Source organism: Ipomoea nil, unplaced genomic scaffold, assembly GCF_001879475.1.
Source record: "Ipomoea nil cultivar Tokyo-kokei standard unplaced genomic scaffold, Asagao_1.1 scaffold3147, whole genome shotgun sequence".
In the NCBI taxonomy this organism is placed as follows: Eukaryota; Viridiplantae; Streptophyta; class Magnoliopsida; order Solanales; family Convolvulaceae; genus Ipomoea; species Ipomoea nil.
Genome location: NW_017619575.1, coordinates 1,076,010 through 1,099,335, shown reverse-complemented (window position 1 = coordinate 1,099,335; position 23,326 = coordinate 1,076,010). Strand labels below are relative to the sequence as shown.

Sequence of the window (23,326 nt, the reverse complement as noted above, 5' to 3'; positions counted from 1 at the left end):
GATAACAACAATAAAGTAAACTATTGTAAATAATACTAAGAAAGTTCTCACTAGCTGTTAAATTATATTGTTTCATTTTAAGTGGTTAGCACTAACATTTTGAATTAAATAAATTAAAAAAAAAAAAAAAAAAACTCAACAAATATATATCTTATATCTATATAGGGACATTGATATTTTAATCAAAATTTTACTTGAAATCAACTAGCTAATCTTAATCAATATCAATATATGTCAATAAATCCTCAAATATAGGAACTTTGACAATTTTTATCCACCAAAGATGATAATAAAAGGCTTTATTTTTGTCATAAATGTCATGTCCTGTTTACAAAAATACTTGAAATTATCTTATATTAGAAATGTCATTAAAAGGGGCTTAAAAAGTATATATATCCATATATTATAAATGTCCTTTCTTTAATTTAAACAAATAAATTAAAGAATTCGTTACATCAAAACTTTAACAAATGAAGTTATTTGTATTGGCCCAAATAAGGTTACATCCACAATTACAAATGAGTAAATAGCAAGAGGTGTAGAATGGGGTCACAACAATTTGACGATAAGCCCATAAAAAATGTACCAGAAATTTTGAAAATGTAACACAAATTATATTGCTCCACCAACTCACGCATGAGACACACTAGCCTCGTATACATAGTCACTTCATTTTAAGGTACGAGTTTCTCTCTCTATATGTTAGGCATACTAGAAATTAATTAAAGATGAGACAACTTCAATTAAATTTATTAAATTTTAATATGGTAATTTTCTTAGTTTGAATAGATCAATTGATTAAAGTTACAAGAAGAAGTTTACTAGCACACCATTTATAGTGACTACGAGTTTTTCTCATCACTCAAAAAAAAATTAATTAAAGAGCTCCAAAAGAAGATTGAGTGGGTGGAGTATAATTTTCATACTAAAAGGTCTTGAGTTTAATTTGATTTGTCATAGTTTGGACAAGATCTTCCTACTTCCTAGTGCTATTTACATTCTTTGATTTGTGAACTATTATGAGGTGTTTACTCAATGCACAAGTTTAAAAAGTAGTTACAATTTCTTCCGTCACTCAAATTTAATTTGATGAATGAATTAAACATAATTCTTATACTTAATTTTTACAAACTATTATATAAAAACAGAATTTACCTTTACAATTATAAATCCTTATTAATCACTGTCTAATGTATCGTTTTTTTTTGGATGCATCTAATGTATCGTTTTAAATATATTGATTCAACTAGTAATTTAGCACGGGATGGAACAATAACACAATCAATGGAGTTATTTAAAAATGAGAGTAAAGACAATAAAATTGGCAAATTATTACACAATAATATCAAGACTGTTTTGTATCTCAATTAAAATTTTAAATTTATAGCAAAATATATAGACCTGTAACCACAACTTCATAAGATCACAAGTTTAAATCTCAACCTTCTTAGTTTGAGCAAATTAGTTAAGAACAACCTAAACTAGGTTATCACTTTATAGTCTTTAGTGACTTAGGTCACAAAACAATTTATCTCATGCAACCTTAAATAGTAGGTACTAATTACACCAAAAATTAAAACATTGCAAAGGTCAGTACAAAAAAATACATATGATTTGTGTCTAGTTCTTTAAATATTAAAGTGCAAAACTTCAACCAATTGCAGGTGAAAAGAGATATATCTCAAGGAAATAGTTATATATGGATAGAATATGGATCAAAGTCTGACATCCAAAATACCAAACTGGTAAAAAATATACCCCAGCAACTATAATTATTATACCATCTAGTTGAATATAGAACCGAGTCAAATGTTTAGGTTGATAGCAATGCACAATACAAGCATACCAGGTAGTATGCAATGGCTGACAGATACAGATAGATATAGGAAGCATGCAACCCTACTTACATATAATATAATATATATAACGGAGTAATTTAATATCACAAACCCAAACAGCACGCGCAGCAACCTCAGCTCCTCGAGCATTCCTCTTCGGGCTCAAAGGAGAGTTGGTGTGATATCCATCGAGAAAGGATTGCCAAGCACGTTGTCCATGTAGTAATGGGGATGAGCGGTGTCCATAACCACAAACTGCATGTCTTCCGAGGGCTTCCAGTGGCGCTTCCTCTGGTTGATAAACCAGTTATTGATTTGCTTCTGGTCTAGTCCCGTAGATTCAGCAAGTGCCAGCTTCTGGGATTCCTGTATTTAACAAACGTGCACGAAACCTTCCATTTCATACCAGTAGGTATATACCCGAAAATACAAGCACACATATTCATTTAACAATGGCTATATCCAGATTGAATATATTGTGTAATAGAATAAGTCTGAAACTAGAGGGCATAAATACCGAAGGATATGGCCATTTGTAATGTCGGGTCCACCAATCGAGCAATTGTTGTCTGGCTTCCTTGGGGAGCTTCCCCTTCTTTCTCTTCTTCATGAACTCTTGCTTGAGGCTTCCCAGGTATCCACTGTATTTGCGCAGAAGTTGACCTTTCAGTTCCCGGTCTTCTACCTGAGGGTCTATGAAACCCGTCGTCACATCAACCTCCTCTTCAGACGAAACATTTCTGTCCATTGCATCAGCACCTGGCAATAACCCGCGAGTAAATAATAAAGGAAAAGCACTGATCAGAACTTACCGCAGCCAAAGCCGATTAGGGACAAACTGGTTGTTTTCACAATATTAATAATGGCACTCTTTTACCAGCAATTCAACAAGGTACTATACCTATCCATATCTAATATTATTGCTATTGCAAAAGAATATAGAATGACTAAGCTCGACCACGCCATTATAGGGTCCTTAAAGTTCTCAAGAGAGATCATATTCAAGTTATTAAGAGCTTGTTTATGGGGCCAATTAAGGACATACTTAACCAATCAAAGAAATATCGAATGTTCTATCAATATATACAAATATGCCAATTAATTGGTTGGCAAACACTACCTTCAGACAAATGCATAAAAAACTGGAAAATTCATGAATATACAAATATATACCTAATGAAATTAACAACAGAAAAAAAGAATCCCAAACATTAAATGGATTTGACATGAGAAACCAGTACACTCTTGAATGAGAAAGAACTAGACATCATAGGGATACCATTTCAAACAGTTGCAAATCCGTTATCCGTATAATAGAATGAGAAAGAAGTGTTTGAAAACATTAACAAAGTTATCATGCATACTTATCAAAATATGAAACTTGTTGCCAATATCAGTTAAGTCATGCTTTTTGTAAAAGAATAAATCGCATTGCACTTTTGCTTATTTTATTTAATTTATTTAATACTTTCTGCATGTGTATATATGTATGTATGTAATTATGTATGTATGAACACTGAGATGTTGGCCAACTGACAGGTCACAATGAATGCGAAAAGCGATGTCAGAATGGAAGCCACATAGTTTGTCAAGGTAAGTCTGATACCTAAGCCTATAGCACTTCAAACATAGTTCCAACTTCCAACAAAGTGGAAACTAAAATGCAACAAATAAAAGCAGGCCAATGTTTTCTTTTATGTTAAATTGCCATTTAACATGGCATCCTACAAAACCAGCAGTTTCATTGACAATACAATTTCAATAATCCCCGTTCTTATCCATAGTATTTGTGGTAGAATTTAATATGGAGAAAGAATACACGCCTTTTTTTCTCTAAACCACCAAGACGGTGGAGATTATGCAGCCTCGTTCCTACCTATTTCTATTGATTAAAAAAACTCACATAACACACACAGAGTTTGCTGCCGATCTAACACAATAAGGCCCCTACTAGGGGTAGGCAAGAGAGAGAACCAAGAAATGCTTAATAAAGAATAGCTTAGATATATAAAATAATGCTATGAACAGATGCCTAATTCATAAAAGATTGAAGCTTTTTTGTGTACCGAAACCGGAAATAGACCCTAACCGAGACACCTACTATAACAATGACTTCAATATAGTTTTTGACATGAACTTCACATGGAGTACCAATTAAGGTCATATCATACTATTGAAGAAATAGATGCCATACAATTCTAACATTCATCACATATTTGCAGACCATATATTATTCAAAAATTAGGGTTACTGTTACTACACTTCCACATCCTTCATGCAAAAAGTCAAGATTTGAAGACTAAGTATAGAGATTTGCCAAAGTTGTTTCAAAATCCTTACCAAACCAAAGTCTATCAGATGATGATAAAATTTTGGCAACTATATATAGTCAAAACCGCAAAAAAATATAAGCTTTTATATTTGGAATAGTTGTTATAAATATACTGATTATTTACATAACAGGTTGAAGCTAGATAGACTATGCACTAATACAAACAATAAATTGAATAACCCAATACCTCTTACTTGTAACATAAGCTTATGAGGCTAAACTATAAGATCCTGGCATGAAAAAATATATGGTTAATACTACAGTTAAGAGGGGGGAATTATTAAACAATTAGGGAAGGAAATAGTGAAAAAGTTGTTTTAAAAAATAAAAAGAAATATAAAGATTAAGTAAGAGGAAAGATTGCATATGGAATAGAGCTGATATTATGGTGATTTAAACCCTCGTGTTCTTGGAAACATGCAACATGCAGAAGTCTAAACAAGATAGATTCAGTTGGTTCCCGAGTGGGAAATTGTGGGTAAATCTGAAGGACGATTCAGATCAGGTAATTAATAAACTCTAGGAGGAATTAGTTGAGAAGAAATGAAAGATAGTTCAGTTCACCTGCAGATTCAGAGGAACAAGGAAGGGTGAGAGCCTTGAACTGGGATTCAATCCTTGAGAGGAAAAGCATGGCTTCCTTGAAGGGTTTGGAGAGTTCTTGTTCATATTTTGTGAGCATTTCACAGTAAGCCTCCATGAACTGGTCAAGCGCCGGATCTTCACCGAGACAGCTGCCGCCGGTACGGCCCATGGCGGCCATGGAGGCGCAAGCTTCCTCCAACCTGGCCACCACCTCCGGAGGAGCTCCAATCTGTATGTATATATATTAATATTATTATACATATGCGTGTGGATGGGTATATACGTATATAAGTAGGTTTGATCTCATTATCTCTACTGCTTAGTTGCAGAAGCAGTGTCCCTTTCAGCAAAACTTCTAAAAGGGAAAACCATATGCTCTTTTATCTAGAGAGAGCGACCGTTTAGGTCTAAATTAAGGAAACAGACGACAGCAAATTAGAATTTTTTAGAAACCCTCTGTTCTTTTTCGTTATTTTGTTTGTTTAAGGATGTCTGTCTCACCTTCTGGCAGTTGAGATAGGCGGCCAGGAGGCGGTGGTAGTGAGGATGCGCCATGATCTTGGCCTTCACAGAAGAAGAAGAAGAAGAACACTTCCCCTCCTCCCCACCGCCACCGCCGCCGCCGCCGCCATTGTTGTTGTTATCCATGAAATAACCTGCGGAAGCCTCGCCTGAACCGGGGTTGTTATTCTGATTGCTATTGTTGTTGTCTTGGTCGTTGCTAGAAGGCGGCATCATCATCATCATCATGGGGCACAAAGAAGCAATAGAACCACCACCACCCTCCATTTTTTTCTCTCTCTAGAACAGTGTGTGTATAGTAGAGAGGAAGAAGTGATGAAAAGCTATGACCTAATCTTTTATGGCTTCATGTGGTGTCTTTATGGATGTTGGGGAAGGCTAAGGCAGTGATCTCCCGAGTTTTAAGCTTACTGATTTCAGGCTTTACAAAAAGAAGAAGCAAATAAAAAATTTTTTAAAAAAATCCTAAATTAAACAGTGGATGGCAGCATAGTATATGCAGTCAGGTTTGTTTGTTGTAGTTGATGAAAGAAGGGCTCACAGTCACAGATGGATAGATAAAGAGAGAAAAGCCAGTTTTACTCACTGTTCATCTTTTCCCCTTTTCTCTTTTTCTTTTTCCTCCTCAGTCCTCACACAAAAACCTCAATATATATATATCACACTTTCTTTTTTCAATTATGGGTTGTAAAAATAATCCTTTTTTTCTCTCTCTTGCTTGGTTGTTTCTCTCTCTATATCTTGAGTCTGAGAGATAAATAGAGTGCACGCGGGGTTGACAGAGGGAGGGGGAGGGGGGGAGGCAAAAACTTTACCTTCCCGATGAAAAACTCTCTTCTCTTTTTATTATGGTTTCTTGCACTGCAACTGAAACCACTGCTGCCATTACTGCCTAAACTCTCCCTTTGGTGAGAGAGATGAAAGCCACTGCTTGGCTGCCATTACTACTGCAACAAATGTAATCCTAATTTTGGGTTTCTTGGGGCGAACTTAGATACATACATACATACATACAAAGATAGAGTGAGAAAGAGAGAAAGAAAGGAGAGTGCGTGTGAGCGTAGATGAGAGGGAGAAGGAGCGATCAAATCGAGGTGCAGTGCAGCGTAGTGTCCTTAAGGTGGTTTTGCCTTTTCTTTCTTCTTACCCCTACCTATTTTCCCCAAGTTTATATATTACTTCAGATTTTTTTTTTTAATGTAATGTTATATATTAAAATTTTGAGATTAAAATCTTATAAGTCCACAAATAACCAATGATGATATAATATTATTCCCCTCTTGATATAATATTACAAGAATTTTTTCACAAAGTTGATTGGTACACATACCAATAGTATTGGGTATACTTATGTGTAATAAAAACAAAAAAAAAATTACAATGTGAATTGATACAATGCGGCTAGTATTAAATACAATAATGTTATAATGTATATATATTTTTTAGTAACGAGTGAAATTTGCAGTCACTATTAACGGTATGCGCTTGGTATATTCTGTAGCCGTTGTCATTGGTAATGATCACAAGGAGTTAAACTAACTTAGAATTAACTTAGATGCTCATATATACCTGAATCTCTTAAACTAAGAAGGTCAATAGACTGCTCTCATGAAATCAAACTTGAAACTTTGTGATTAATAAGTGAATAGTATGATCAACGTGGTTGTGGTTGTCCCCTATATATGGTATATTTGATTGTATTTAATACTAGTGTTGCAAGAGTTGATAACACCTATTACACTAAAAAAATAAATAAAAAATACTAAGTGAATTTTCATTCTCTACTCTCAATTTTTAGTATCACTCTCAAATATTTTATATAAACACTCTGACTTAGACAGTTAGACTCGCATGAAAAAAGTAGTTTATCAACGCCCACATTAAATATGAATTGAGAGTACACGTAGTATGAATACTTCATCCGTTCCATTTTATATGTCTGATTCATTTAACGAAGTTTGACTAAAAGTATTTTTATTTAAAATTTTTTATATTAATATATTAAATTTATATCTTTAAACACTATATTAAACAAAAGTTATTAAACACACACAAAATGCTAAAAAATAATTAAATAAATAAATAATATAATAAATTTTACATGTCATTACCTAGTGCTATCTATGTAATCTTACTGTTGGAAATTATGAAATTTTCGACCACCTGAAAGTGATTTTAAGTCAAGTCGAAAGCCTTGTTTTGATCACTTTTGGTATCCGGAAAAATCTTTATTGCTATTTCCGACAACTTTTTGTTTTCGACTTGACTTAAGATCAATTTCAGGTGGTCAAAAATTTCATAATTTCCAACATAGTCTATGTCAATTAATACTTTTTTATATACTACGTATAGTATTTATTAACTGAATTAACTTAAATTATTAAGGACTATAATTAATTAGATAAAGATGTATTTTAATTTCTCCAAAAAAAAAATGTAAGAAAATTTTTATAGAGTAACATGTAAGAAGTACATAATTTCGATATTGACAGGCAGTCGGACTTTGTGCTACAATTTGGCAGCTCTGCAGGCGGTGCCAGTGCAGCAAGTAATACTTTTGTATTATTATTCGTGTCAAACTAATGTTTGTAAAGTAGATAAAATACTACGCATGAACCTTGTGAGAAACCAATCATTATAATGTGTAGATGCAATGTTATATATATATATATATATATATATATATATATATATATATATATATATATATATATATATATATATATATATATTCTTTTTTAGGATATGATAAATTTATGTTTTAAATTTTTACTTTTAATAAACTATTCAAAAATAACTTACAGTATATTAAAAAATACTCCGTATATTCAAAGTCACAAAAAGAATGGCAGAGAAGGTAAAATTCATATTGAAATGTCATGAATTAATTTTTTATCAACATCCTCTCAATTTAATTCTCATGTGTAGTTAAAAGTTACTCGTTGCATACCTAAAATTATTTTTTTAAAATAAAAGTTAATATATTAAAATGAATATATGGTGGAATGTGAATCATTACGGTGTAAGATATATAGAGACATAAAGCTAAACATTTTGTGCACAATTGGTACATTTGTGACTCTGGTGGTGGGGTATTGACTCATTGAACTATAACTGATAGAGAAAGTATATTGAACAGATGAACTCGCAAAGACTCAACCCGATGACTTCCCTCGTAGAGTGGCGTATTTTCTTATCAAAGAATTTCTTAGTGGAACTAAAAAAAAAAAAAAAAAAAAAAAAAAAAAAAAAAAAAAAAAAAAAAAAAAGAGTTTGAGCTCTTTTGGCTTACTTTTAGCCAAGCGGGGGGCTATCCGCATGTGTCCCAAAGTGACGTCCATTTTTTGGTAACGGGTATACTCGAGAGAAAATGTTTGGAATTCGACCTCCCCTTATACGCTCTAAAAAAGGGGTCATGGACTCTAAAACCTGACAATTTGTGTATACAAATTTGTTAACGGGTCGACACGATAATGACAAAACACAATAAGACTAAACACAGACATGTGACGTTAAGGTTAATGAGTTTAAATTTTTAACAAAAACACGATTTGTTAACGGGTTAAACATATTGATACGATAGACACATTTTGTTAACATGTTTCAGGTCGTGTCGGCATGATATGACACGAAACACGTTTAAGCCCGCTAAAGTGCTAAACCCTATTACTATATTTAAAAACTAAAATTTAAATTTAAGTTATATTAAAAAGAAATAAAACATACAATTCAATCCAAAAAACAAACAAAAAAACATATTCAATTTATAACATTAATAAAATGATAAAATTACGTCCAAAAATCATAATAAAGAAGTCCATACTAAGTTTTAGAATAAAATTGAACATAATAAAAATTTTAATTTTAGATTGTTGAACATCAATAATTAGTGTAGGATATTAGCTTAATGTAGTAAATGTATTCTTAGTCAAGTTCATGATATCTTTTGTAATCTCATTCATGACAATGATTTTTACCTAAAGCACAACGATTTTTAGCAAGTTATAAACGTGTTTGTGTAAACGGGTTCTTAATAGGTTTAATATGTTGACCCGTTAATATACAAAATTTACGGGCTCTTAAAGCAATCAATTTGCAAAGTTTATCTTTTTTTTTTCTTTTTTTTTTTTTTGTAACATTTAAATACAGTAAAATAAATAGTTCAAAGACAAGTTTGTCCAAAATGACAAGTTACAACGTTATGAGACTAATTTAATTAAATTTTGGTCAACTTTCAAAGCCTTTGATCTCCGCAAATTATGTTGTGCAACCGAATGCACCATGTGCATGGTGCATACGATGCAAAACGACGTCGTTTTGGTTAAAAAAACGCGCGTCCCACTTAAAAAAGAAATCAGTTTCGATTCCCGGCAATAGCATTTTTATATATCCATAAATTCATAACTATATATCCACAGATTCATAACTATATATCCACAGTGAATGAATGAAGTAAAAATCCACAATGAATGAACTAAATATCCACAATGATTGAACTAAATATCCACAATGAATGAATTAAATATCCATAAATTCATAACTATATATCCAGAAATTCATAACTATATATCCATAAATTCATAACTATATATCCACAGTGAATGAATGAAGTAAATATCTACAATGAATGAACTAAATATCCACAATGAATGAACTAAATATCCAGAAATTCATAACTATATATCCAGAAATTCATAACTATATATCCACAATAATGCTATTGCCGAGAACCGAATCTGATTTTTTTTTTAAAGTGAGACGCGCGTTTTTAGTCAAAACAACATCGTTTTGTATCGTATGCAGCATGCGCATGGTGCATTCGATTGCACAGCATAACTATTGTTTGATCTCATACTTAACTCAAATCACTTACCTAATTTTTTGAATTCAATCCTAGTTAATCGGTTTTTTTACGATGCAGCAATATGAGTGGCATGAGAAATTAACTAAAATTGATATTGACAAGCACCTTGTTTTCATGGCATGTAGTGATCTTTCACTTGTGGGAGGTCATGAGATTGAGTTTTAGTGGAGGCGTTCTTGAAGTTATATAATATTCTCTCAGAATCAAATATTGCCTCCACATCAGATTTTTTTTTTTTTTTTTTTTTTTTGAGAAAATGTGATTCCATTGCTACACTTAGGTAATGTTAAATTACCTTGTCATTTTATATAGCCCAATTTTTACCAAATACAATAATTTAACATTTCGTGAACCAAACGCCCCTTAATGTATACGAGTATTTATGTGGTATAGCAATCTTGTTTAGTTAAATTGACCAAATAATTGGTTGAACCTAGTCAAGTTTGTGTGTGATGGGTGCCCATTATTAATGGGCGGTCAATTTTGTTGGACAATAGTTTTTTTGTTTTTCATTTTTCATATCATGTTTAATATTCTTATTAGTGCAAGACTAATTTAAGTTTAGTATAATTGTCCTAAGCTGCTGGATGAATTACCACGAGACTTAATTGTTTAGTATAAAATTAATATTTCTCGCAATAGATAGCACCGTGATATAACATTAACTTTGCATATTATAATAGTTGAAACAAATAATGAGAGCTTTTGAATGCAATAATAAGGCAGAGATACAATAGTCAAGAGGTGGAGTAATCCTTGCTTAAGTACAATCCTTTATATTTGTACAAGTTTGAGTAACAATGGCTTAATACACTGTGTCTGTACATATAACTCAGTTAGTTTTTATATAGCAAATTATGGCTAAATATGTAAGATTAAGTTTTGACAATCGCAATGTGAGAGTTTCATCATCTTGTAAAGCTGATTTATTGTGGGCACCAAATATTAGTTATCAGATCTAATAAATTGTTGAGTCAACTTGATTTACCTCTCTATAATCTTATTTAAACCCAGGTGTAGAATAGGCATTTGAGACAGGGGATTTCACCATTAATACATGGTTGAAAACTATTGGAGAATGGAGACCAAGTATTAAAGCCGAGTCATACTATATGTACTCCCAAATTTTACTCCTAATGTGACGGATTCTAATAAGTTAATTTTTTCATGTGAGTCCCAATACAAGTGTCTACATCAAAATTTTGTGTGTAAAACTAAAAGTTTGGAGTAAAAAATGGGAGTACAAATAGCATTTTCCATTAAAGTGGCAGGGCCCAAAGTATGAAGCCATTAAATATTAGGGGGGTACAAGAATAAATGTTGGGTGGTGGTGAAATGACCGCAACACCTGATGTCCTGATAGCAATAGTTGAGTGATATTTGTCCAGTACTCCATTTATTTAATAAATATTTGATTTTTATCCCAAATAAAATTTAAAAAGAATAATAATAAAATTAATATTCGTCCTTTATCTCTTACCTTACAGAGCTAGAATCCATTTATTTCCTCTTTCTACACCAACAACTCCCTCCCTTTGCGGGTACCCTTTTCTGCCATTTCTTTGGTTAAAATTTTGGGGTGCACTCATTATATATGTGGTGGCTGCTTTCTGGTTCAATATATAATCCCAACATTTTTCCATTTTGATGCAATATATGTAACATGATATCAATTTGCCTATGGTCTCTCCTTGGTTTTATTGTCATCAATGGAAACTTGTCCCAACACTACATTCATCACATCACTCCCTAACCCAACTCAAAAAGAATCTTAAAAATTGACACCAATCCTTTTGTTGATTTATTTACGGAAGAATTTCTTCTTTTTTTTTTTTTGTAAGAAACGAAGAACTGAAGAAAGGAAGATAAAGAATACGTTTACTTATACATTTCTTCAATTTGAAAATACATAGGTAATAAGAGTATGCTAGTAGAAGGAATGAGCTTTGAAAGCTTACCTTATTATTAAAAAGATAATGATTTGTCGTGAAATAAGCTACTGAATGGGTAAAACATGCTTCTCGTACTAGGAAGTCACGAGTTTAATTATTACTAACATCATCTTAATCAAATCCGTCATGCAGGATCTTATCAAAATCACACCCGCAAAGCCCTGCTTCATAAGGTTCAATACGTACTAACCCCCACAACTATAAATTCAATATAAGCTATCTTTAAAAATTATTGTATGGCCTAACTTTAGGTCAGGGAAATATGTTTTGATTTAAATTATTATGTGGATATGTGTATATATATACATTTCAAATTTTCATTCATAAATCAATGTTTTTAGTGCTTTTTTCAGGGGTAGAACAGTGGAACATACCAAATATGAGTCTGCAAGCATAAATTGAATTGGTAGCTGCTAACAATGTGACAGAATGGGGTGATTGATTATTCCTAAGGGACAAATATACCACATGATCTTATGTTTTCATGCACAACATAGTGATAGTACCATCATACATACATACATACATATATGCAAGAAAATTTGGCATTTTTCAATCATAAACTTTGGAAATTGTAATGGGAAGCTATAATGACAACAGGAAAGAAACTTCTATTTTGGTGTGAGGCCTTGCATATTATCTCCCCAACCATACTTCATCTAAAATGCACACCATTTTCTATCTTCATATTATTATTATTATTATTACAATTTTAAACATAATCAAATAATACAATCAATATTCTCGACGATTTATTTTCCACCAACCAAACAATGTAATCATTCTTTTTAATAATTTTTTTAAAATAAAATTTCAATTTCATTCATTCTCAAATATTTTTACGCGAACCAAACATGTTGTAAACAAATAAGTAAAAATTTATTATTCATAACACTTACAAACATATAATATGGCTATGTGTCCATAGGTATGCATAATATTATTTGCAATATATAAATAACATATACTTATATATTATATTATATATAAAACAATTTGATCAATTACAAAAAAAAAAAAAATAATAGTCTAAGAAGCTAATTTTGAAATATATAAATTAAACTCATGGGATTGACTCATATCAATACATTTTTAATTGAGTTCATTGTTCATAAATTTTTTTTTTGTGATATACTCTTCCTGTCTCATTTTATCTGTCATACTTATTATTTACTGGTCAAACTAATTCTTTTTTCTCTGTTTATTTTTTTTAGTATTATTTACTTATTTTTAAATTTAATTTTTTTTTTTGTGTTTAATAATACTTTTAGTGTAATTTCTAATATATAAATTTTGTATATTAATATTAAACTTAATATTATGAAAATTTGAATTAAAAATAACTTCAGTCAAACCTGGTTAACCGAACTAGACACATCAAATGAGACAGAAGGAGTATGATTTTAGAATTATACTATATGGACTTCTAAATTTACTCCCTGATGTAACATATACTGATAAACTAGTTTTTTCATGTGGGTCCTAATACAAATATTTACATCAAAATTTTGTGTGTAAGAATACAAGGTAGGAGTACGAAATGCGAGTACATGTAATATTTCTCATGATTTTATACAGAGCCACTCGAGTAGAAGTAGGTGAAATCTACTAGGTAGTAGTAGCAGTCTGGTGCTACTACACATACTACTACTACGTGCCTAGTTGGCATTGAATATTGATTACCCCAGAAGCACGAATTGCAATTGCAAATTATTAAATTGAATAAAATGGTATTGGCATGTAATAATCTGTAATTATTTAGAGCATAGAAAAAAGTAAAAGATTGAGCTTAAAAGCTGGTGTTTCGTGGGACAGTCCGAATGTCTATTCTCTTTATCTGTCTGTAACTGTAGTCCCTGACCCTGCCATGGGGCTAACCCCTCACCCCTAACCGGTTAATACTGTCACATTACTGCTAGTCCATACTGTTAATTTTGCTCATTTTACACTTTCATCCTCTCATTTCTTCACATTTCAAATTTCCCTCTGCCATTTCCATCAACCTTTTCACCATAAAGCTATCAACTTTCCCTTTTTCCTAGCTGCTGCTGTGTGTCACTGTGTGTCTTTCTTCCTTTCTTTTGGATTAGAGATAATTACGTACATTATATTATCTGGAAAGTTTACGTTGTTGGTCGATCAATACCGGGTACAAAAAAAAATAAAATAAATGTATGTCTAAGGCCTTATTTGATAAATAGCTGTTAGTTATTAGTTGATTGAGTTAATTAGAATGTATAATTAGTTATAATATTAGCTGATTGTAGAAATATATTTGATAAATTAGCTGTTAGCTAATAGCTATTTGGTATAAATTTTTTTTTCTCAAAATTTTAATTAAAAATTTATTTTGAGTAGCTTTTTGAATTTTAGCATTTTGAAGTACAAAAAACTAATTAATCAAACACGTATATTGATTTTTAAACCAAGTCAAACAACTAATAGTGGTCAAATAAATTAAAATTGACCTATAAGCTAACTATTTTACCACACAGGACTATAAAGATTGCAACTTTTAATATTTTTAATTTAATGAAAAAGTCTTTAGGAAATTTCACCGTAACACTACAAGAATGTAAATTAAGTTACTTATACTAAATCAAGAAAATCAATAGATAAATTTTTTTTCTCTTTCTTTTTCTATCAAATACGGATGCAGTGCAACATTGTTTACAAGCAAACCCTATTTCAATCTGATTATATTTATGAGTCTGTATTACTATATTTCATTGTTATTAATTAGAGGGTTTTTTTCTTCTTTTTTTTTTTTTTCCTGGGGGGGGGGGGGTGGGTGAGTGGGGGTGGGGTGTTATAATGCAAGGTATAAGTTGAGGTGACCGGAGGGCAGGAGGGTTGTGGTGTAAGAAATGTGTCTTTTCTGTAGAAATGAACCTGCGAGCTATGTAGGCTATATACATACATTGCAGACGAGGAATCTCAATCTCATACACATTTGTTTCCTACAAATACAATCCACAGCTGTACATTAATTATATATGAAATTTATCCTGACTACGAATCCTAAAATGTTTAGTAAGAAGTGTTGATAAAAATTAAATTTATAATTTTTTAATACAAAAATTATGTCACAATTACTTGAGCCGTGGTCTTCATTCAATCGATAATCCTCTAAATATAATGATTTGAGCTTTGATTGCTGTAAAATATAATATAATGATAATTAAACGGGTTTTGTCATTTTGCTGATGATTGAGAGTTAGGCATGTATTCGTGCAATAGTCAATTCTCTAGACACTAAAATATTGGTCCTCGAGAATCCGAGCCACAAAATCATAGTTAAGGTGAATAAAATGTGAGACATAATTTAAACGACACTAAAAACACGTAAAGTCGAAGATTATAATAATAAAACAATGGGGTTAGATCCAGGAATGATTGCCTTCCACGTGTTGAGGTAAATTTACCAATAAGGAGAAATGCACATTTCGTCGATTCATTCTCAATGCACCAATAAATTCAAAACCTTTCGGTCTATAATTGGAGCAAAGAATTGTCTCACTCTTGTGACGCTACCAATTCAATTCTCCTTAAGCACTAAAGCATTTTGGCACCCTTATTTTTCCTCCTTCCGAAGTTGAAAACTTGGGATCGTGAAGAGGATGGCTTGAGTTCCTCACCCAACTCTCGTTGGTGTGAATTACTCTCCAAAACAAGCTAACCTTTGGCGCGCTACAAGAATCTACAAGATCACAAATAATCATCTTCATAACAATGAACAAAAAAAATGATTTTTCCATCCTAAAGCAAGTTTCACATAACCAAACACATAAAGGACAATACAACCCCAACCCAAGCCCCTAAGGGCGTAAGTCTACTAGTCACGAACGCAAAGCATCATACCAATAATCAAACACACAATAATGGATAACATAAAGAAAACTAAGACTAGAAATGATAAAAACTTCACTATTGTAGACTACTCCAAGTTGAAGTGGATGAAAAAAAAAAAAAAGATAGGTAATTCTATTTAAAGTCTTACATTTATAGGTGACATTTCACCTTTTTTTTTTTTCTTTTCTTTTTAATCAGAAATCCTTCTTTTTGTCATGGTATTATTGTAGCATAATAATTTGTTGTCTAATCTATCAACAAAATCGTTTAAATACCATTAAATAGAAGGACATTTCAATCTTTTTTATACAAAGTGAATTGATCCGCTATAATTTTATGTTTTTTTTTTTGAAAAAAATCCATAATTAAAGACCGAGATAACTTTTTATTTAACGACATTTAAACTGTTTTGTTGGTAGATGATAAAAAATGGTCATAATACTATTTTTTTTTTTTTTTTGTGATGAGAGAAACTCGTAACTACTATCTTAAAATTTGTACTAAATGAATCATATATTATGATCCTAACTGATTAAGGACTTATAAACCAACTTAAGTTGTTTATTGCTTATCGACTCAAATTGAGAGGGCTAAGATTTGAACGTAGGAGATTATTGCAAGGATTTTAAAAAAAAAAAAAAATAGTGAAAAATTAAAATTGTAAATTTAATAATATAGAGCTAAGGAACTAGTTTTAAAAGGGAAATAGTATTTTAGGGATAAGGAAAGAAGGGTTTGAAGAAGTAGAAAGTGCAGAAGAGAGAAGGTGGGTGCAGGGTGGAAGCAGAGGTGGAGCAATGATATATGGATGGTTAGGGTTTAGGGTTAGGGCTTTAGCCAATGTGAAGATCAGACACTGGAGCGGACAATACTCGCTACTCAACTCAGTGATTTAAGGACAATCATGGATTCCCATCATTCATATCTTCCTTCATACATACATACACATATATATAGCTGACTACTACTTTTTCTTTTATTAAAAAATAATAATTTTCTCTATACACATATATATAGCTGACTACTACTTTTTCTTTTATTAAAAAAATAATAATTTTCTCTCTCTTAATTTAGTTGTTAATTTTAGTTGTCTCTGCAGCAAAGATATATGTGTAGATGTATAGCTAGGGCTATATATGAATTTGGCAAAAAGCATACCCTATTTTTAGGTGAGATTTGAAAGGAAAATACCCTGCAAGTCATTGGATAGGCTTATCAATCTACGATTGGTTTGTATGATCAATTTTAGTGGTTTAAGTAAGTTAATCAGTTGCCAATTACCATAGGTTCGAACTTAAACCGGAGATAGGGAAGTTAAAAATGTTTAAAATATATATATAACAGATACTACTTACCTTGTAAAAAGTCATACGTATTTTAAATAAAAAAGAAGTTAAACAATTAAAATGTGCGTTTAATATATAATAGAATAAGTATTTTGAAGTAACTTTAATTCTCGATATTAATTTATTACATTTTTTACTTTTTATTTTAAGAATTTAATTTACTTTTATTAGTCATTTGTTATTAACTTATTATAGTGTTTATATTTTTTTAATCATTATTCAAATTTTTATTTTCAATATCATTAAAATCTACCTAGATTCTGATATTTGAATGGATTGTTGACCCATAACACTTTATATATAATTGTGTTAACTATTGCATTGAATCATTGTTAACAACTTATGTTTTTTTTTTTAATTTATATTTTGAATATTAAATTATTACTCACTATATGGAGTAGTTCCTAATAATAATAATAATAATAATAATAATAATAATAATAATAATAATAATAATAATAAGAACAACAACAAAAAATTGTAAAAGTAATTTTTTTAAAAATAAATTGTATAATTAATTTAAGAGTTAAAATAAATAGCTCAATATATTTATTCTTTTATATGTTATCTTACATATAATCAACTAAAAGTAAACAACTAATTTACAAAACACCTTTCTATAACCATCTAATTAATATTATGAGCTTATCAAAACAACTAAGACAAATCAATTATCATCTAAACCAATCAATTATCAACTAATTGCCAAACAACTTCATATATAATTATACTTCACTAATCTTATTTTATGTATCTACTTTGATTAAAGAGATTAAATTAAAATTACTTACACTTTACTTTTTGATATAAAATTTATATATTTAAAAACTAGACTAAAAATACTACTAAACACAATAGTGAAAATTAGTACAAAACATTAAATGGACTACTTGAATTGCCAATTTATACAAATTTTTCAATAAAATCAAAATCGTGATTAAAGGTTTACTTTCTCAGACTCTCATATAAGATGTGGAAACTTGGGTCATTAAAAAATAAATAAATGATCTTTCAAAAAAAAAATAAATAAATAAATGAATGTGTTTCCAAAAGAAAAAAGAAAAAAAAAAAGGAATGAAAAATATAATGAAGGTAGCTAAGCTAAGGTAGTAGGGGGTAGATATAGGTTGATAGGGAGGCCTGAGGGGGCTTTTTCCCTTTGATAGCAAAGCTTTTGTATTTGCCTTTACGTCATGTCCATCACCAGTGCCCTGCCCGATTAAATACAATTATACATACATATCTCAATTTTGGTATAAAGCTTTATTTTAAAAAATAATAAATAAAAATCGTTGGGTAAAGAGAAAAACGACTCTCAATCACTATTTGAATACAGACGATAAATCATATATGGTGATCATAATAATTAATAAATGACCATAACACTACTGGAAATTATGAAATTTTCAATCATCTGAAAGTGATCTTAAATCAAGTAAAAAGTCTTGTTTCGATCATTTTGGTATTCGGAAAAACTTTTGTTGCTATTTCTAATCACTTTTGCTTTCGACTTGATTTAAGATTATTTTCATGGTATCAGAGCGTCACCGAAGCTACGCCGCAGCAGTTGTGATGGAACCAATCGGCGACGGAAATTCGAACCAGACGCAAAATGCAGGAGCTCAGTCAAATCCGAATCAACCTCCTTTGAATCAACGAATTGAGGACTTCGATGATCCTCTGTATCTGCATATTACAGAGAATCCGAATTTGAGCTTAGTTTCACCTCCACTCAACGAGCTCAACTACGCCTCTTGGAGTAGGTCAATGAGAATTGCGTTGGATGTGAAGAACAAATTTGGATTTGTTAGCGGAGCTATTCCGGTCCCTGAAGAAAACGATCCAAGGATTGCAGCTTGGAGAAGGTGCAATCGGATTGTATGTTCCTGGATATTGAGGTCTGTAAACCCTAGCATTGCTGATGGAGTCATGTATCTTGACAAAGCATCGGACATCTGGAATAGTCTACAGAAGAGGTATTCCCAATCCGATCCCCATAGAATTTCAGAAATTCAAAATGAAATGATTAAAAATATTCAAGGAAACATGAGTGTTAATGAATACTTTACAAAGAGCAATGCTCTATGGCAACAAATGAATGCCTTGAGGCCTTTACTCCTATGTGAGTGTGTGCCTAGGTGCTCTTGCACTCTCATGAGCAGAATGCAGAAACAAAGAGAGGAAGACCAGATAATCCGGTTTCTAGAAGGCTTAAATGAAAATTATGAAACTGTGAAATCTGGAGTCCTTGTCATGGACCCCCTTCCAGACATGGAAAAGGTTCTAAATATGACCTTAAAGCTAGAAAGGAAGATCAAGGGATCAATAAGTCAAAAATGCAGTGATTTTGCTCAGACTAATGCCACTTATAACAATCAAGTGCAAGTTGGAGAAGAACAGTCAGTTGTTGCTGCTTTTACTCCTGATAATAAGAAGAAATTTGGCAACAATGGAGGGAAAAATGTGCCAAAATGCACCTTCTGTGGCATGCTTGGACACACTGTTGAGAAGTGTTACAAGAAGCATGGCTATCCACCTGGATGGGTTGCAGGTTACAAGTCCAAGAACAAGCACTCTCAGAATATGCAACAACCTTCCAGCTCCTCTGTGAGTCAGGTGTCTGATACAGGGCTGTCTGTAGATCAATTCCAAAAGTTGTTGTCCATGTTGCAGAATCAAAATCAAGTCTCAGGCAACTCTGCTGCTGTAACAGTTACCACTCCTGGGATTAAAGCAGATTTCAGAAACTCTGTGGAGGCTCACAATGAAGGTAGTCTTATTCCTCAAATCCATGTTAATACTGTTCTGAATACACATATGGTCTGGATTCTAGATCCAGGAGCAACAGACCATATTACTTGTTCTTTGCAATATTTTGATGAATGTCATACAGTCCAAGGAATATCAGTTAAGTTGCCAAATAATGAGATTGTCAGTGTTACTCATATAGGACAGATCTGGTTGGACAAGAAAATGTTGTTGAAAAATGTCATGTACATCCCATCTTTTGCCTTCAATATTATTTCTGCTAGTAAACTCACCAGTCAAACAGGGTGCAAGATTATAGTGGAAGTTGACTCTTGTATTGTTCAGGGACCTCTTGGAACAATGGCTGGTTTTGCTAAGCAAAAGGATGGCCTATACTTGATCAATTGTCCTCCTGTTAAGAAAAGAATTCAGCAGGTTGGTGATACTGATATACAATGTAATAGTTTTTCAATGGAGGTGTGGCATAATAGACTAGGACACTATCCCATGAATAAAATCCCTTTGTTGGATGGAATAAAATCTGATTCTTTTCAAAAACAATGTGACTTTGTGTGTGATGCCTGTCATTTTGCTAAGCTTAGAAAGTCTCCTTTTCCAATCAGTAGCTCTAAAACTGATCATATCTTTGAATTGATACATATGGATGTGTGGGGGCCCTTTTCTGTAGCATCTCTTAAAGGTGAGCATTACTTTTTGACAATTGTTGATGACTTCAGTAGGTTTACTTGGTTGCAAATGATGAGAAGTAAATCAGAAGTCAAGAGTGCCTTCCAAGGTTTTTACAACTATGTAGATACTCAATTCTCAACCAAGATTAAGACAGTTAGAACTGATAATGGGACTGAATTCATGATGAGTGCCTTCTATGATGAAAAGGGTATAGTTCACCAGAAATCTTGTGTATATACACCTCAACAAAATGGGGTTGTGGAGAGGAAACATCAACACATTTTGAGTGTAGCTAGGGCACTAAGATTTCAGTCTGGTTTGCCAATTGAGTTCTGGGGCCATTGTGTCCTTCATGCATCCTATATCATCAACAGGTTGCCTACTGATGTGCTTGGTGGGATTTCTCCTTTTAAGAAGCTAACTAGAAAAGAGGCTGACTATAATCAACTCAGAATTTTTGGGTGTTTATGTTTTGGTGCCACCATTCCCCACAGGGAAGAAATAAGATGGAATCAAGGGCAAGGAAATGTATCTTTCTAGGCTTTCCTGCCAATGTAAAAGGCTATGTTTTATATGACCTTGCTAATCAAAGTGTTTTTGTTTCCAGAGATGTAAGATTCCATGAGCAAGTATATCCTTTCAGGGAATCAAAGACAACATCTCCACTGAGCTCTGTGAATGAGGAGCTTAGTCCCTCTCTACCTATGATTCCCACATCTATTGAAGCAGAAGTCCCTTCCCTAGAACCTATGAGATGGCCTATGAGAAGTATCAGTCCTAGAACTACCACAGACAGCAACAATTTCAGACATGAAGTGTATAGCAGAAATGCTGAAAGTGATGATGATTTAGATAGTCACATAATAAGTGACAACTCTGAGCCTCATAATGAAGCATTGAGTGATCCAACTGGCTCCCATAGCCACTCACAGGGCCACACTAGCCAATTACAGCCTAGAAGATCAGCAAGGGTAAGAGTTGTTCCCTGCAAGCTCAATGATTACTATTGTCACTCCATGATAGGTAGAGAGTACGCTCTAATACCATGATGGATTCTAGCTTGAATCACTTTGAGAATGAAAGAAGAAGATGTTTATTGATGGGAAGTTCATCTTGAGTTCAACTGAGAAGAATCGAAACACTATATGATGAAGAAGAAGAAGATTACAGAGAGCAGAAGCTTAAGCCTTTAATAGGCAGTTAAGGAGCAGTTATAACTAACTAACTAAGGGAAAAAGACTAAAAAACCCTTGCAACCTAGCCTTGCTTGATTATGAATGTTGTGGCACTTTATAACACTTCATCATCGTATATTCCATAATTTTCAGTAGTGTAACAAGATAAATCAGTCTAAATTGTTTATTGTTGACCGATTTAAATAAAGAAAATTAATAGAATATTATCGCTAAGGAGGTGTTTGGTTGGATGGAAAATGTTTTCCTTGATTTTTTTTAAAAAATTAGATTTTCATTTGTTTGGTTGGATGTAAAAAATCTTTTCCTCAAGAATGAATGAAGAAAACATTTTCCTTCGCTTCCTATTGGTATTTTGTTTTCTATGAAAAACGTTTTTTAATAGAAAACAAGAAAGACAATTATGTCATCACCAACTTTTTTAATTGCCATTATTATTATTGTTGTGTAGGGATATAGTTGTCTTTATACTTATTATTCATTACAATTTCAAATCCAACCAAATACCTCACCAAATTTAAATTAGTCCATCAATAATAAGAGTATTAGATATTGTTGGCAAAAAAAATAGTAACTAAGTATTTTTATAATTCTTTATTAGTTGCATAAATGATAAAACATACATAAATTTTTTAATTTATGAAATATAATATTTTACGTTTAATATTATAACAATTTTCATAATAAATACTTTGGGGAAGGGGGTGGGGTTCAAGAATGGTAAAATGGATATATACTTTTTTTTTCTCGAGGAAACATGTATTTTTCAATTAAATAAAATCAATTTATTGAAGGAAATTTAAAACTTTCATCATTGAATTATAAAAAAATTACATTTTTGTCTTACAATTATAGCATTATCACTTTTTTTTTTTTTCTTTTCGTTACCACTTTTAGTCACTCAATTATCTAAGACGTGACTTTTATAGCCAAACGTATAACACCAATAAAACTCAAACATAAAAAATGTCACTTAACTAATAATTTTTTTCACCATCGGACACAGTGACTAATCTACTTGCTGATTTGTAGCCTTGTAGACACCTCTTTTAGGTGAGACAGCTGTCATAGATATTTAAGGCCACTTAACATGCAATTGAATATTTAAAAGTGACAATAAATATTTTTAAATGACAAAAGTATTATTTTCTTGTAATTTAAGGACGAAAAGTGTTACGCACCCTTCTATTTATTTATATTAAATTTTGTGACATAACCCGACTGACGATAATAAGTCAAAGACATTAAGCACTTGAGAGTTCCATTCATGATGTGTGGACATGAGAGATTTGCCTTGTCTATCCTCTTTTTTAACAAGGTAATTACTATTTTATCTTACTTAAAATAGTGGTTAAAAAGGAAATAACTACATCCCTACTAGTGCAGTACATGCATGTCAATCAA

At 31.8% G+C, this 23,326-nt stretch overlaps 2 protein-coding genes across 2 annotated transcripts; one reads left to right on the top strand and one right to left on the bottom strand.

Annotated features, from left to right (window-relative positions):
- Positions 1–1,735: 1,735 nt before the first annotated feature.
- Positions 1,736–5,544, bottom strand: LOC109167039 (homeobox protein knotted-1-like LET6). Its single transcript, XM_019315940.1, has 4 exons — positions 5,257–5,544; positions 4,735–4,984; positions 2,356–2,597; positions 1,736–2,204 (listed from the first exon to the last, which is right to left on the bottom strand). The coding sequence occupies exons 1-4, from the start codon at positions 5,542–5,544 to the stop codon at positions 2,001–2,003; spliced, it is 984 nt and encodes a 327-aa protein (XP_019171485.1). The 3' UTR covers positions 1,736–2,000.
- A 13,277-nt stretch (positions 5,545–18,821) lies between these two features.
- LOC109167058 lies at positions 18,822–20,001 on the top strand. Its single transcript, XM_019315962.1, has 2 exons — positions 18,822–19,924; positions 19,965–20,001. Exons 1-2 carry the CDS (start codon positions 18,822–18,824, stop codon positions 19,999–20,001), a joined length of 1,140 nt encoding a protein of 379 aa, XP_019171507.1.
- Positions 20,002–23,326: the final 3,325 nt, after the last annotated feature.